The 15459-nt window shown below is 38.4% G+C and overlaps 1 protein-coding gene across 1 annotated transcript in view; it reads right to left on the reverse strand.

Annotated features, from left to right (window-relative positions):
- The window catches only part of LOC117328339 (PDZ and LIM domain protein 7-like), a 25674-nt gene extending 16951 nt beyond the window's left edge, over positions 1-8723 (reverse strand). The window contains exon 1 of the mRNA XM_033885868.1: positions 8489-8723. Coding sequence (XP_033741759.1) covers positions 8489-8596 — 108 coding nt within the window. The 5' untranslated portion in view covers positions 8597-8723. The remainder of the gene's footprint in view (positions 1-8488) is intronic.
- Between the last annotated feature and the right edge of the window lie 6736 nt (positions 8724-15459).

Here is a 15459-nt window from a genome sequence, read left to right on the forward strand (position 1 = left end):
TAGTTATCACCAAATATTGTGTACTGATTAATAGAATCTTTCCCTGCCTTGGTGGTGTGACAAAGAAATCTCAACCCGAGGGAGAATTCAAGAACGTCCAACCCGAGGCTTGTCGAGGGTTGGACATTCATGAATTTCCCCGAGGGTTGAGATTTCTTTGTCACACTTCCTAGGTAGGGAATTATATTTTTCTCACACCACTTCAAATAATTGCATATCAAATCGGTGGTCAAAGCATGTTTGTAAACAAATGCATATGATCGGCTCATGAATATCCTCATTTAAAGAAGTACCCACCACAACCCCAAAATATCATTACACAAGAAAACATAGATCTAAAATCAATTCACAATACTTATTCAAACAGACACTGAAATAAGGTATCAGTGATAATATTCTGATGTTAACAACAGCACATATTGTCATTTCATAAAACTCTGTGTTTGATACGCATATTTAGGATTAAATAACCACGCGGGAACTATTAGTGACGTCACTCAAAAAGTACTTCCGTAAGTACTTCCGGTTCAGAAGGTTAGCACGTGCAATCTGTCATACCCTAGAGGGTGACAGAGAAATCTCTCGCGTCTAAAACTGGAGATAAACCGGTGAACTGTGGGAGAAAAACATATCACATATTTACAGTGCAGAAATGGGTTTTGTTATTTTACGTACATGGTACATGAATAAAACCAATACACAGAAACAAACAACTCGCACTTATACGAAAGAACTACATATGTACATATAAAAAGCCAGTTACAAATGTAAACTACTTTTTACAGGTTGTGTTTGTTCAAGATTAGCTTTGATGAAATCTAGGTGATTATAACCGAAACAAGCACTCGAAACATATGGTCTGGGTTTAATCAAAAGTACGGTTGTATACACGGGTTGGATTGATGTATTGTTTGATACATTTTACTTAAAACATTTCACATGAGTACAATGGTCACGTGATACGTATTAGACAACGTCTTTATGTTTGCTTAATTCATAACATAAATTATTGGCAACGATTGCTCATCATCAACCAGTATATTAGAGAAACTTGCACTCACTAGTCTACAGACGTCTTCAAGTTTTACCAGACCGTGTACCGAGGTATGCAATAGTTCAAACAAGGCTTTGTCGATACTGGAGTTGGCCTAGCTAGATCCCTGGACGAAGTCAAACGCATATTTGTCCTCGTCATGTAATTCTACACAAACTCTGATCAATGTCAATATCTGACGAGTAAATACGATCAAGCGACCGGTCAATAACTAGACCGGAACAACGTTCCCTTCGTGTTGGAGATAAGCCCACACTACTTCCGGTGACGCGGGAGATGCGATCTGGTGCTAATGAGAGTACCAGCTGATTAGAACCGATGGACGATGGAACAAGGGTGTTCTACTTAATTTATGGCGACACTATAGCGATAGTCTGGTTTTGTCAAGTTCGATATCTCTGCCTGGTATTGGCATGGCGTGATCTTGCTACTGTTCACTCCCGATTTCTCGAAACGTACATTTGTCGTCATCAGTAATGATCATAATTCGATTCTAGCCGCATCACCTTACACAATTACAGTACGTTTATCATTGCCCCGATCGCTTTATTCCAAAGCTGCCCAAGTATAATGTGTTTCGTTACTCCTTACTGCGTTGTAATGTTTTGTTCTATCAATCCAGAACTCTAAATGGTCCTGTCACATATGTCTCACTACTCCTACCGTATTGGTCTCCACCATTAGGATAGTTTGTGTCAATCTACTATCGATATTGTATCTATTGTCCATTGTTCCTTTCCTACGCTCCCGTAACAATTGTCCATTGTTTCTCACCTATTCTCCCGTAACAATTGTCCATTGTTCCTCACCTATTCTCCCATAACAATTGTCCATTGTTCCTTTCCTATGCTCTTATAACAATAGTCCATTGTTCCTAACCTATGATCTAGTAACAATAGTAAATTGTTCCTAACCTATGATCTAGTAACAATAGTCCATTGTTCCTAACCTATGTTCCCGTAACAATAGTCCATTGTTCCTAACCTATGATCTAGTAACAATAGTCCATTGTTCCTAACCTATGATCTAGTAACAATAGTCCATTGTTCCTAACCTATGATCTAGTAACAATAGTCCATTGTTCCTAACCTATGTTCCCGTAACAATAGTCCATTGTTCCTAACCTATGATCTAGTAACAATAGTCCATTGTTCCTAACCTATGATCTAGTAACAATAGTCCATTATTCCTAACCTATGATCTAGTAACAATAGTCCATTGTTCCTAACCTATGATCTAGTAACAATAGTCCATTGTTCCTAACCTATGATCTAGTAACAATAGTCCATTGTTCCTAACCTATGATCAAGTAACAATAGTCCATTGTTCCTAACCTATGATCTAGTAACAATAATCCATTGTTCCTAACCTATGATCTAGTAACAATTGTCCATTATTCCTTACCTATGATCTAGTAACAATAGTCCATTATTCCTTACCTATGATCAAGTAACAATAGTCCATTGTTCCTAACCTATGATCTAGTAACAATAATCCATTGTTCCTAACCTATGATCTAGTAACAATTGTCCATTGTTCCTTACTAATGATCTAGTAACAAAAGTCCATTGATCCTAACCTATGATCTAGTTACAATAGTCTATTGTTCTTAACCTATGATCTAGTAACAATAATCCATTGTTCCTTACCTATGATCTAGTAACAATAGTCCATTGTTCCTTACCTATGATCTAGTAACAATAATCCATTGTTCCTAACCTATGATCTAGTAACAATAATCCATTGTTCCTAACCTATTATCTAGTTACAATAATCCATTATTCCTAACCTATGATCTAGTAACAATAATCCATTATTCCTAACCTATGATCCAGTTACAATAATCCATTGTTCCTAACCTATGATCAAGTAACAATTGTCCATTATTCCTTACCTATGATCTAGTAACAATAGTCCATTGTTCCTAACCTATGATCTAGTAACAATAATCCATTGTTCCTAACCTATGATCTAGTAACAATAATCCATTGTTCCTAACCTATGATCTAGTAACAATAGTCCATTATTCCTTACCTATGATCTCGTTACAATTGTCAATTGTTCCTAACCTATGATCTAGTAACAATAATCCATTGTTCCGAACCTATGATCAAGTAACAATAGTCCATTATTCCTTACCTATGTTCTCGTTACAATTGCCAATTGTTCCTTACCTATGCTACCATGACAATTGTCCATTGTTTCTCCAACGAATCCGTAACAACTGTTGCTTATTTTTCGTAACTAAAATTAAAATGCTTTGGTGTTTACTGCTCTATTTTAATCGGTTTGTACATATTGTGTTTCCTTTGTTACGTTTTTTGATACCCAACAGACACACTCAGTGAACCTGTAGTACTTTACCTCATTATCTAAACATGGACGGATTTAATTGTTACGTGGATTTCCACTCCTATCTCTTCAGTAATTTTGGTTTGAATTTGATGTCGTCTGTTTATAAATCATTCTCAAACTAGTTTCTATTGTGTGTTAACTGTTTAAAATACGGGTCATCCCGTTATCCGTGTATATATGTCCTTATCATTAGTTTGTTTACTTATTCAAAACATATACAATTTATCTGTCTTCAAATACATCGTTGATGTGTTTTCCTTCAAATAAACACGGACACGTTCCCAACTTGAACACGAGTAAAGCTATAAACAGGTCAGTTAAAGTGTCATATTGAGTTTCACATACTTCACGTTGTGAATGTATTTTAAATTGTAAACGCCCCAACCTGAACTGTTAGGTCAAGTTGAGCTCTAAAGGTCAAGATTAAGCGCAAAGGTCAAGCTGAACAGTAGAGCTGTGTTTTTTTTTTCTCGTGGATGCACACTTTCAACAAACCTGGTCATCGTACTATAGGACACTAGACTGACTACATCGTACTATAGGACACTAGACTGACTACATCGTACTATAGGACACTAGACTGACTACATCGTACCATAGGACACTAGACTGACTACATTGTACTACAGGACACTAGACTGACTACATCGTACTATAGGACACTAGACTGACTACATCGTACCACAGGACACTAGACTGACTACATCGTACTATAGGACACTAGACTGACTACATCGTACCACAGGACACTAGACTGACTACATCGTACTATAGGACACTAGACTGACTACATCGTACCACAGGACACTAGACTGTCTACATCGTACTATAGGACACTAGACTGACTACATCGTACTATAGGACACTAGACTGACTACATCGTACTATAGGACACTAGACTGACTACATCGTACTATAGGACACTAGACTGACTACATCGTACCACAGGACACTAGACTGACTACATCGTACTATAGGACACTAGACTGACTACATCGTACTATAGGACACTAGACTGACTACATCGTACTATAGGACACTAGACTGACTACATCGTACTATAGGACACTAGACTGACCACATCGTACTATAGGACACTAGACTGACTAAATCGTACCATAGGACACTAGACTGACTACATCTTACTATAGGACACTAGACTGACTATATCGTACTATAGGACACTAGACTGACTACATCGTACTATAGGACACTAGACTGACTACATCGTACTATAGGACACTAGACTGACTACATTGTACTATAGGACACTAGACTGACTACATCGTACTACAGGACACTAGACTGACTATATCGTACTATAGGACACTAGACTGACTACATCGTACCATAGGACACTAGACTGACTACATCGTACTATAGAACACTAGACTGACCACATCGTACTATAGGACACTAGACAGACTACATCGTACTATAGGACACTAGACTGACTAAATCGTACCACAGGACACTAGACTGACTACATCGTACTATAGGACACTAGACTGACTACATCGTACCACAGGACACTAGACTGACTACATCGTACTACAGGACACTAGACTGACTACATCGTACTACAGGATACTAGACAGACTACATCGTACCACAGGACACTAGACTGACTACATCGTACTATAGGACACTAGGCTGACCACATCGTACTATAGGACACTAGGACTGACCACGTCGTACTATAGGACACTAGACTGACTACATCGTACTATAGGACACTAGACTGACCACATCGTACTATAGGACAATAGACTGACCACATCGTACCATAGGACACTAGACTGACTACATCGTACTATAGGACACTAGGCTGACCACATCGTACTATAGGACACTAGACTGACCACATCGTACCATAGGACACTAGACTGACTACATCGTACTATAGGACACTAGACTGACTACATCGTACTATAGGACACTAGACTGACTACATTGTACTATAGGACACTAGACTGACTACATCGTACTATAGGACACTAGACTGACTACATCGTACCATAGGACACTAGACTGACTACATCGTACTATAGGACACTAGACTGACTACATCGTACTATAGGACACTAGACTGACTACATCGTACTATAGGACACTAGACTGACTACATCCTACTATAGGACACTAGACTGACTACATCGTACTATAGGACACTAGACTGACTACATTGTACTATAGGACACTAGACTAACTACATCGTACTATAGGACACTAGGCTGACCACATCGTACTATAGGACACTAGACTGACCACATCGTACCATAGGACACTAGACTGACTACATCGTACTATAGGACACTAGACTGACTACATCGTACTATAGGACACTAGACTGACTACATTGTACTATAGGACACTAGACTGACTACATCGTACTATAGGACACTAGACTGACTACATCGTACCATAGGACACTAGACTAACTACATCGTACTATAGGACACTAGACTGACTACATCGTACCATAGGACACTAGACTGACTACATTGTACTATAGGACACTAGACTGACTACATCGTACTATAGGACACTAGACTGACTAAATCGTACCATAGGACACTAGACTGACTACATCGTACTATAGGACACTAGACTGACTACATCGTACTATAGGACACTAGACTAACTACATCGTACTATAGGACACTAGACTGACTACATCGTACTATAGGACACTAGACTGACTACATCGTACCATAGGACACTAGACTGACTACATCGTACCATAGGACACTAGACTGACTACATCGTAAATTTACCATAGCTCTGATTCTGTAATGGCTACCAGACCCTGAGTATCATTAAAGAATTTTCAAGATGAAATAGTACTTTTGATTATCCTCCTCAAGGATAAAGAATATCCTAAAGACCAAAATAATACATTTTTTCTCTCGATAATTCTAATATTCTCAATGCATTGAGTCGTGGAGCAATGTTGATCCACTACTTTAAGTCGATACATGTCCAGTCTTCAGGGATACAACTTTTAGTTGAAAAAAAAAAGAATTTAAAAAAAAATATACCTGATATTGTTTTGTTTTCACTGCCATCATCGTAATAAAAGCGGTAATGACATTTGTTTTCCATAAACTCATTAATATCATACCGATAGTAATTGATTACCGATTTTCAATATTGAATGTTAAAGAAAGTTTCATACGTTTCAATAAAAATAGATGATGTATTAGTGAGGAAATATCCTATCCTATGTCTTTAACCGAATTATATAAGATACCTTATCTACACGTATTTTATAAGATATCTGATTTCTTAGATATCGTATATAATTTGCGCTGTATCAAAATGGCTCCATGGATAAATGGCAACTTGGCTTGCTATAGGGCACATACATACAGGTTATATATATACAGTAGTAATTCCGACCCCTGTCTGGATACTCGAGTACAATATCAGATATAGATGATCGTGACCTTATCACAGACCTATGTATATCGGCATATAGGTTTCTCAATGTATGGTAGTGATTTTAATTATATTTACAGTGGTATGATAAGGAAATGCGTATATATTTACTCTAGAATTTAACTACCATTAGAAATATGTGTACAGCCATATGAAAGCCGCTGTAATCAACACTGAAGCTGAATACCTGTGTTGTCAGACGGAATGTTCATGGACACATGATAGTATAAACGTTCACATTAGAACTGAAAAAGTCCCTGGACTGAGAAACTTTATTAAAACGTTACCCCAAGGCGTAGTATATAGTGTCTGTGTACACCCTCCCACATGTCAGACCTAGGTAGCTATTAGTATACACAAAGCTACTTGGGGGAGTATAGGGATATCCGCAAGACTGATCACCATGGTCACTTCAAAGGTCGAAGTAGCTCATTCACTGGAGTCCGATACCTGCTACCGATACTGTAAACTCCGACATAGCTTAATGACCAGCCGAAGCGTGATTCTGCACCTCCATTCCAAAGTTCCCCTTGATAACCCTCCGCCAAATTTGGCACCAGGGAATCTGATAGGATATAGCTACCGTAAGTTAAGTGTTATCCCATCCAGAGGCTCTTCACGGGAGCGCAATTTTTAGGAAATACATTTGCTACTATGAAAAGGTTATATAGCTATTTCATACTTCATTCGAAAAGTCCTTACTAGCGAAATATTTAAATGAATGGTACAGAAAGTATCATTTAAAATCTCGTTTGGCGGTAAATAAGGAAATCGGACACGTCCCGTATCGGGCCTCTGCTGTGAAGAAGATCGGAGAGACAAGGACACATGTTGATGGGTAGCCCCCGAGAAAACATGTTGTTTTTTGTATGTGTGGCAGAATATGCAAGAGCTGTTTAGAAAACTGCAGACAGACGCACTCGGTCAACGAGAACCACACATGTTCTGTTATAATAATGAAATCTCAGTCAAGAATCGCGCGTTGCACATTCACTTTATTAACTTTCCTCGATAAATGAGTGGGGCGCTTGTTAAAGTTTAAATTGAAGCGATTTTAATCTATTCCTAAAAGGTTTTCTATATTTACCTACAATAACCCATAATACACGACCGGGCGTTACTCATGCATACGGGGATCGCTTTCAAACGATCGCGTTCACATTTTGGTTTTAGTTCACGAACAATACGTTTTGTTTGTCTGGTGTATGATGGATACTCACTAAGTTTTCGTTCTAAATTTACTTAGTACAAACAGTGTACTCTATAATCCTTTACTTCCATAGTAAATGACTCTGCAGAAATAGGGATTGGGGCTATCTCCAGGTATAGATATTCTCTTTGATTTCCACAAGTTATATTGTTCATATTTGATCAGCAACACGAATGAGTAACGATAAGAAAATAACAAAATATAATTAATCTAATCATGCACACCTGGATGGATATAAGAATGAAAGTTGTATATGTGTCAGAGTTGTGAGTTTTACATTTATTTCTAGTTAATAAATTGCTGCAACGCACCCATCCGACAACTTTTACTGACATAAAAGTTATTTGTTACGTTGTGAAGTCACTTCTAGCCCCTATAACTAGCACTTTAGGTATAGGGTAAGTAATAGTTATAAAGGTAATACGTACCTTTTGGATGAAGATACACGAGCCGTGTTCCTGTCCCCCCTGAATGCTGAATCCCCAAGCTGTAGCAGATACATTTCTCCTCAGTTGTACTAATACACTATCTGTCATGTTGTAAAATTTGTAAAACTTTTGACAGCAGTGTTAATAATGCAATGCTCCCAACGGGACGCTAAATGTGGGTCACGGAAGATTTATATATATATATATACTAGTTTCTCTTCTCCGACTAGGTGCCCGGATGTGACGTTTGGAACGCGTGTTTACGATACTCCTGCCCCTCCCCCACTTTTCCGCTAATCCTGCTCTACCTAGAATCTTCGCTCTGTAAATATATCGTGTCTTGGCTCACGTACAGATATGTACACTTAAGTAAAAAAAATGTTAATCTAAATTTCGCAGTGAACCGCAATGAACTGTTGAAACACTTTTAAATACTTGTAATGCGGGGTTTACACGTACAGTTGTAGCTGGTGATCTATACTCGAGGCTCCTTATGTGAAAATCAACATGACAGGGGGGAAACTTGTCAACGGTGATGGACGTAATCGAAAACGTAACTGAAGATGACGATTCTTGACGATTCTTAACTACAAAATGTATATGCTATATATGAATAAAAGCAAAGGAAGTTTTGATGGTTCCCGCTTAGATTCGCCACTCCAGTAGTGGATAACTAGATATTTCTCTTCTCGTAGAGTCACTAATCCAATTGTCTACTGGACAAGTGACCGACTAATTCTGTGACTACCCTCGTCGCCAAACTATCCTATTTTCTTCCACTATAGGTATGGTAGTCAGAGGAAACTATATGTGTCTAATGATTCCGATAGAAATCAAACAGCTTTCCGTCAAAATATCTGAAGTCTTGTCAGGGACAGCTCTAGACAATTCAGGTCACCAATGAGCATGACCTCATGTGAGTGGACTTTAAGCTGGGGAAACTTTTATGATACATATCCGTAGGACGTCCAAACACTTACAGACACGACCTTTTAACTTCCGTCTATGGTATGGACTGATCGATGGTGTCACACCTCACTTACAACGTACTGTATGAAACGAGTCTTGTAATCAAGAAAATATTTAATCAACCAAATATGTAATTTCCATGTTTCATAGATAAACAAATGCCTAGTATGTCTATCATATGACGTTATGAAGTTCGGATTGAGTCATCACCAAACAGCTGGTAATTGTCATGATGCACTAAATTGTGTAACACATTAACATACAGTAATTTAAAGACGGCTTTTTATTGATTTCTAAAATGTACCGGCAGATATTCAAAAGTGGTCAAATCAAACACAAAGAACATGGAGTACGCGCCGATACTATAAATATAGTTAGATACGAAGGTGGGTTGACAGCTGTATCGGGATAATGCTATTTTTGATGACATTCTCTGTAATACACATTCCATCACATGTTATATATGTTTCACTACATTTAACCGTTGAAAGCACCTCAAGTAATACGACATCACCTTATCTGCTACAATTTACTGATTCCCGAATCTTTGGACCCATAACTTTTTTTCCCTTTTTTTGTTGGTTTGGATTTTTCGCCTTTGTAAAAAAAAAAAAAAAAAAAAATTAATTGTTTCGCTTGATCATCTATCTCTAACTCGTATGACAGAATAAACCGATATTTTCCATGTGTCGTCGATATTCTGTCAAACATGTATATGTTATATTGACCAGGAAACTACATGTATTCATTATCCTTTATATACATAACATTAACAACATTTACGCCTGGTGGCATATCTAATCATTTTACCGATATTTGGGGAATGTTGGGGATTCGGGCTGTTTATTACCGAGTGAGATGTAAAATAGCCACCTCCATATCAGACAGACACCTCCATATCAGATTGCCAGATAGCCACCTCTATATCAGATAGACACCTCTATATCAGATAGCCAGATAGCCTCCTCCATATCAGATAGCCTCCTCCATATCAGATAGACACCTCTATATCAGATAGACACCTCTATATCAGATAGACACCTCCATATCAGATAGCCAGATAGCCTCCTCCATATCAGATAGCCTCCTCCATATCAGATAGACACCTCTATATCAGATAGACACCACTATATCAGATAGACACCTCTATATCAGATAGACACCTCTATATCAGATAGACACCTCCATATCAGATAGACACCTCCATATCAGATAGCCACCTCTATATCAGATAGACACCTCTATATCAGATAGACACCTCTATATCAGATAGACACCTCTATATCAGATAGCCAGATAGACACCTCTATATCAGATAGCCACCTCTATATCAGATAGACACCTCTATATCAGACAGACACCTCTATATCAGATAGACACCTCTATATCAGATAGACACCTCCATATCAGATAGCCACCTCTATATCAGATAGACACCTCTATATCAGATAGACACCTCTATATCAGATAGCCACCTCTATATCAGATAGACACCTCTATATCAGATAGCCACCTCTATATCAGATAGACACCTCTATATCAGATAGCCACCTCTATATCAGATAGCCACCTCCATATCAGATAGCCACCTCTATATCAGATAGACACCTCTATATCAGATAGCCACCTCTATATCAGATAGCCACCTCTATATCAGATAGACACCTCTATATCAGATAGACACCTCTATATCAGATAGACACCTCTATATCAGATAGACAGATAGACACCTCTATATCAGATAGACACCTCTATATCAGATAGACAGATAGACACCTCTATATCAGATAGACACCTCTATATCAGATAGACACCTCTATATCAGATAGACACCTCTATATCAGATAGCCACCTCTATATCAGATAGCCACCTCTATATCAGATAGCCACCTCTATATCAGATAGACAGATAGACACCTCTATATCAGATAGACACCTCTATATCAGATAGACACCTCTATATCAGATAGACACCTCTATATCAGATAGACACCTCCATATCAGATAGCCACCTCTATATCAGATAGACAGATAGACACCTCTATATCAGATAGACACCTCTATATCAGATAGACACCTCTATATCAGATAGACACCTCCATATCAGATAGCCACCTCTATATCAGATAGCCAGATAGACACCTCTATATCAGATAGCCAGATAGACACCTCTATATCAGATAGACACCTCTATATCAGATAGACACCTCTATATCCGATAGACACCTCTATATCAGATAGACACCTCTATATCAGATAGACACCTCTATATCAGATAGCCACCTCTATATCAGATAGCCAGATAGACACCTCTATATCAGATAGCCACCTCTATATCAGATAGCCACCTCCATATCAGATAGCCACCTCTATATCAGATAGCCAGATAGCCACCTCTATATCAGATAGACACCTCCATATCAGATAGACACCTCTATATCAGATAGCCACCTCCATATCAGATAGACAGATAGACACCTCTATATCAGATAGCCACCTCTATATCAGATAGACAGATAGACACCTCTATATCAGATAGACACCTCTATATCAGATAGACACCTCTATATCAGATAGACACCTCTATATCAGATAGACACCTCCATATCAGATAGCCACCTCTATATCAGATAGACAGATAGACACCTCTATATCAGATAGACACCTCTATATCAGATAGACACCTCTATATCAGATAGACACCTCCATATCAGATAGCCACCTCTATATCAGATAGCCAGATAGACACCTCTATATCAGATAGCCAGATAGCCACCTCTATATCAGATAGACACCTCTATATCAGATAGACACCTCTATATCAGATAGACACCTCTATATCAGATAGACACCTCTATATCAGATAGCCAGATAGACACCTCTATATCAGATAGCCACCTCTATATCAGATAGCCACCTCCATATCAGATAGCCACCTCTATATCAGATAGCCAGATAGCCACCTCTATATCAGATAGACACCTCCATATCAGATAGACACCTCTATATCAGATAGCCACCTCTATATCAGATAGCCACCTCCATATCAGATAGCCACCTCTATATCAGATAGCCAGATAGCCACCTCTATATCAGATAGACACCTCCATATCAGATAGACACCTCTATATCAGATAGCCACCTCCATATCAGATAGCCACCTCTATATCAGATAGCCACCTCCATATCAGATAGCCACCTCTATATCAGATAGACACCTCTATATCAGATAGCCACCTCTATATCAGATAGACACCTCTATATCAGATAGACACCTCTATATCAGATAGACACCTCTATCTCAGATAGACAGATAGACACCTCTATATCAGATAGACACCTCTATATCAGATAGACAGATAGACACCTCTATATCAGACAGACACCTCTATATCAGATAGACAGATAGACACCTCTATATCAGATAGCCACCTCTATATCAGATAGACACCTCCATATCAGATAGCCACCTCTATATCAGATAGCCACCTCCATATCAGATAGACACCTCTATATCAGATAGACACCTCTATATCAGATAGACACCTCTATATCAGATAGCCACCTCTATATCAGATAGACACCTCTATATCAGATAGACACCTCTATATCAGATAGACAGATAGACACCTCTATATCAGATAGCCACCTCTATATCAGATAGACACCTCCATATCAGATAGACACCTCTATATCAGATAGCCACATCCATATCAGATAGACACCTCTATATCAGATAGACAGATAGACACCTCTATATCAGATAGACACCTCCATATCAGATAGACACCTCCATATCAGATAGACACCTCTATATCAGATAGACACCTTTATATCAGATAGCCACCTCTATATCCGATAGACAGATAGACACCTCTATATCAGATAGACACCTCCATATCAGATAGACACCTCTATATCAGATAGACAGATAGACACCTCCATATCAGATAGACACCTCTATATCAGATAGACAGATAGACACCTCTATATCAGATAGCCACCTCTATATCAGATAGACACCTCTATATCAGATAGACACCTCTATATCAGATAGACACCTCTATATCAGATAGACACCTCTATATCAGATAGACACCTCCATATCAGATAGACCACCTCTATATCAGATAGACACCTCTATATCAGATAGACACCTCTATATCAGATAGACACCTCTATATCAGATAGACACCTCCTATATCAGATAGACACCTCTATATCAGATAGACACCTCTATATCAGATAGACACCTCTATATCAGATAGCCACCTTCTAATAATAGCAACCTCTATATCAGATAGACCCTCTATATCAGATAGACACCTCTATATCAGATAGACACCTCTATATCAGATAGACACCTCTATATCAGATAGACACCTCTATATCAGATAGACACCTCTATATCAGATAGACACCTCTATATCAGATAGACACCTCTATATCAGATAGACACCTCTATATCAGATAGACACCTCTATATCGATAGCCAGATAGACACCTCTATATCAGTAGACACCTCGATATCAGATGAGCACCTCTATATCAGATAGACAACCTCTATATCAGATAGACAACCTCTATATCAGATAGACACCTCTATATCAAGATAGACATCCTCTATATCAGATAGACACCATCTATATCAGATAGCCAGATAGACACCTCTATATCAGATAGACACCTCTATATCAGATAGACACCTCTATATCAGATAGACAGATAGACACCTCTATATCCGATAGACAGATAGACACCTCTTTATCAGATAGACACCTCTATATCAGATAGACACCTCTAATCAGATAGCCACCTCTATATCAGATAGACACCTCTATATCAGATAGACACCTCTATATCAGATAGCCAGATAGACACCTCTATATCAGATAGACACCTCTATATCAGATAGACACCTCTATATCAGATAGACAGATAGACACCTCTATATCCGATAGACAGATAGACACCTCTTTATCAGATAGACACCTCTATATCAGATAGACACCTCTATATCAGATAGACACCTCTATATCAGATAGCCAGATAGACACCTCTAATCAGATAGCCACCTCTATATCAGATAGACACCTCTATATCAGATAGACACCTCTATATCAGATAGCCAGATAGACACCTCTATATCAGATAGACACCTCTATATCAGATAAGCCACCATCTATATCAGATAGCACACCATCGATAATCAGATAGACACCTCTATATCAGATAGCCAACCTCTATATCAGATAGACCAACCTCTATATCAGAGTAGACACCTCAGATCAGATAGCAACCTCTATAGTCAGATAGACACCTTCTAATAATCAGATAGACAACCTCTATAATCAGATAGACAACTACCTCTATATTCAGATAGACAACCTCTATCAGATACAGATAGACACCTCTATATCAGATAGACACCTCTATAATCAGATAGACAAACCTCTATATCAGATAGACACCTCTAGTACAGAATACAGATAGACACCTCTCAGATCAGATAGCCACCATCTATATCAGAATTAGCCACCCATCTATATCGAATAGCCACCCTATATTCAGATAGCCAATAGACACCCTCTATATCAGAATAGAACACCTCTATATCAGATGACAGATAAACCCTCTATATCAGATTAGCCACCTCTATATCATAGACATAGACCACCTCTATATCAGATAGACACCTCTATATCAGATAGACACCTCCATATCAGATAGACACCTCTATATCAGATAGACACCTCTATATCAGATAGACACCTCTATATCAGATAGCCACCTCTATATCAGATAGCCACCTCTATATCAGATAGCCACCTCCATATCAGATAGCCACCTCTATATCAGATAGACAGATAGACACCTCTATATCAGATAGACACCTCCATATCAGATAGACACCTCTATATCAGATAGACACCTCTATATCAGATAGCCACCTCTATATCAGATAGACACCTCTATATCAGATAGACACCTCCATATCAGAT

The sequence above is a fragment of the Pecten maximus genome, chromosome 1 (genome assembly GCF_902652985.1).
Source record: "Pecten maximus chromosome 1, xPecMax1.1, whole genome shotgun sequence".
Taxonomy (NCBI): domain Eukaryota; kingdom Metazoa; phylum Mollusca; class Bivalvia; order Pectinida; family Pectinidae; genus Pecten; species Pecten maximus.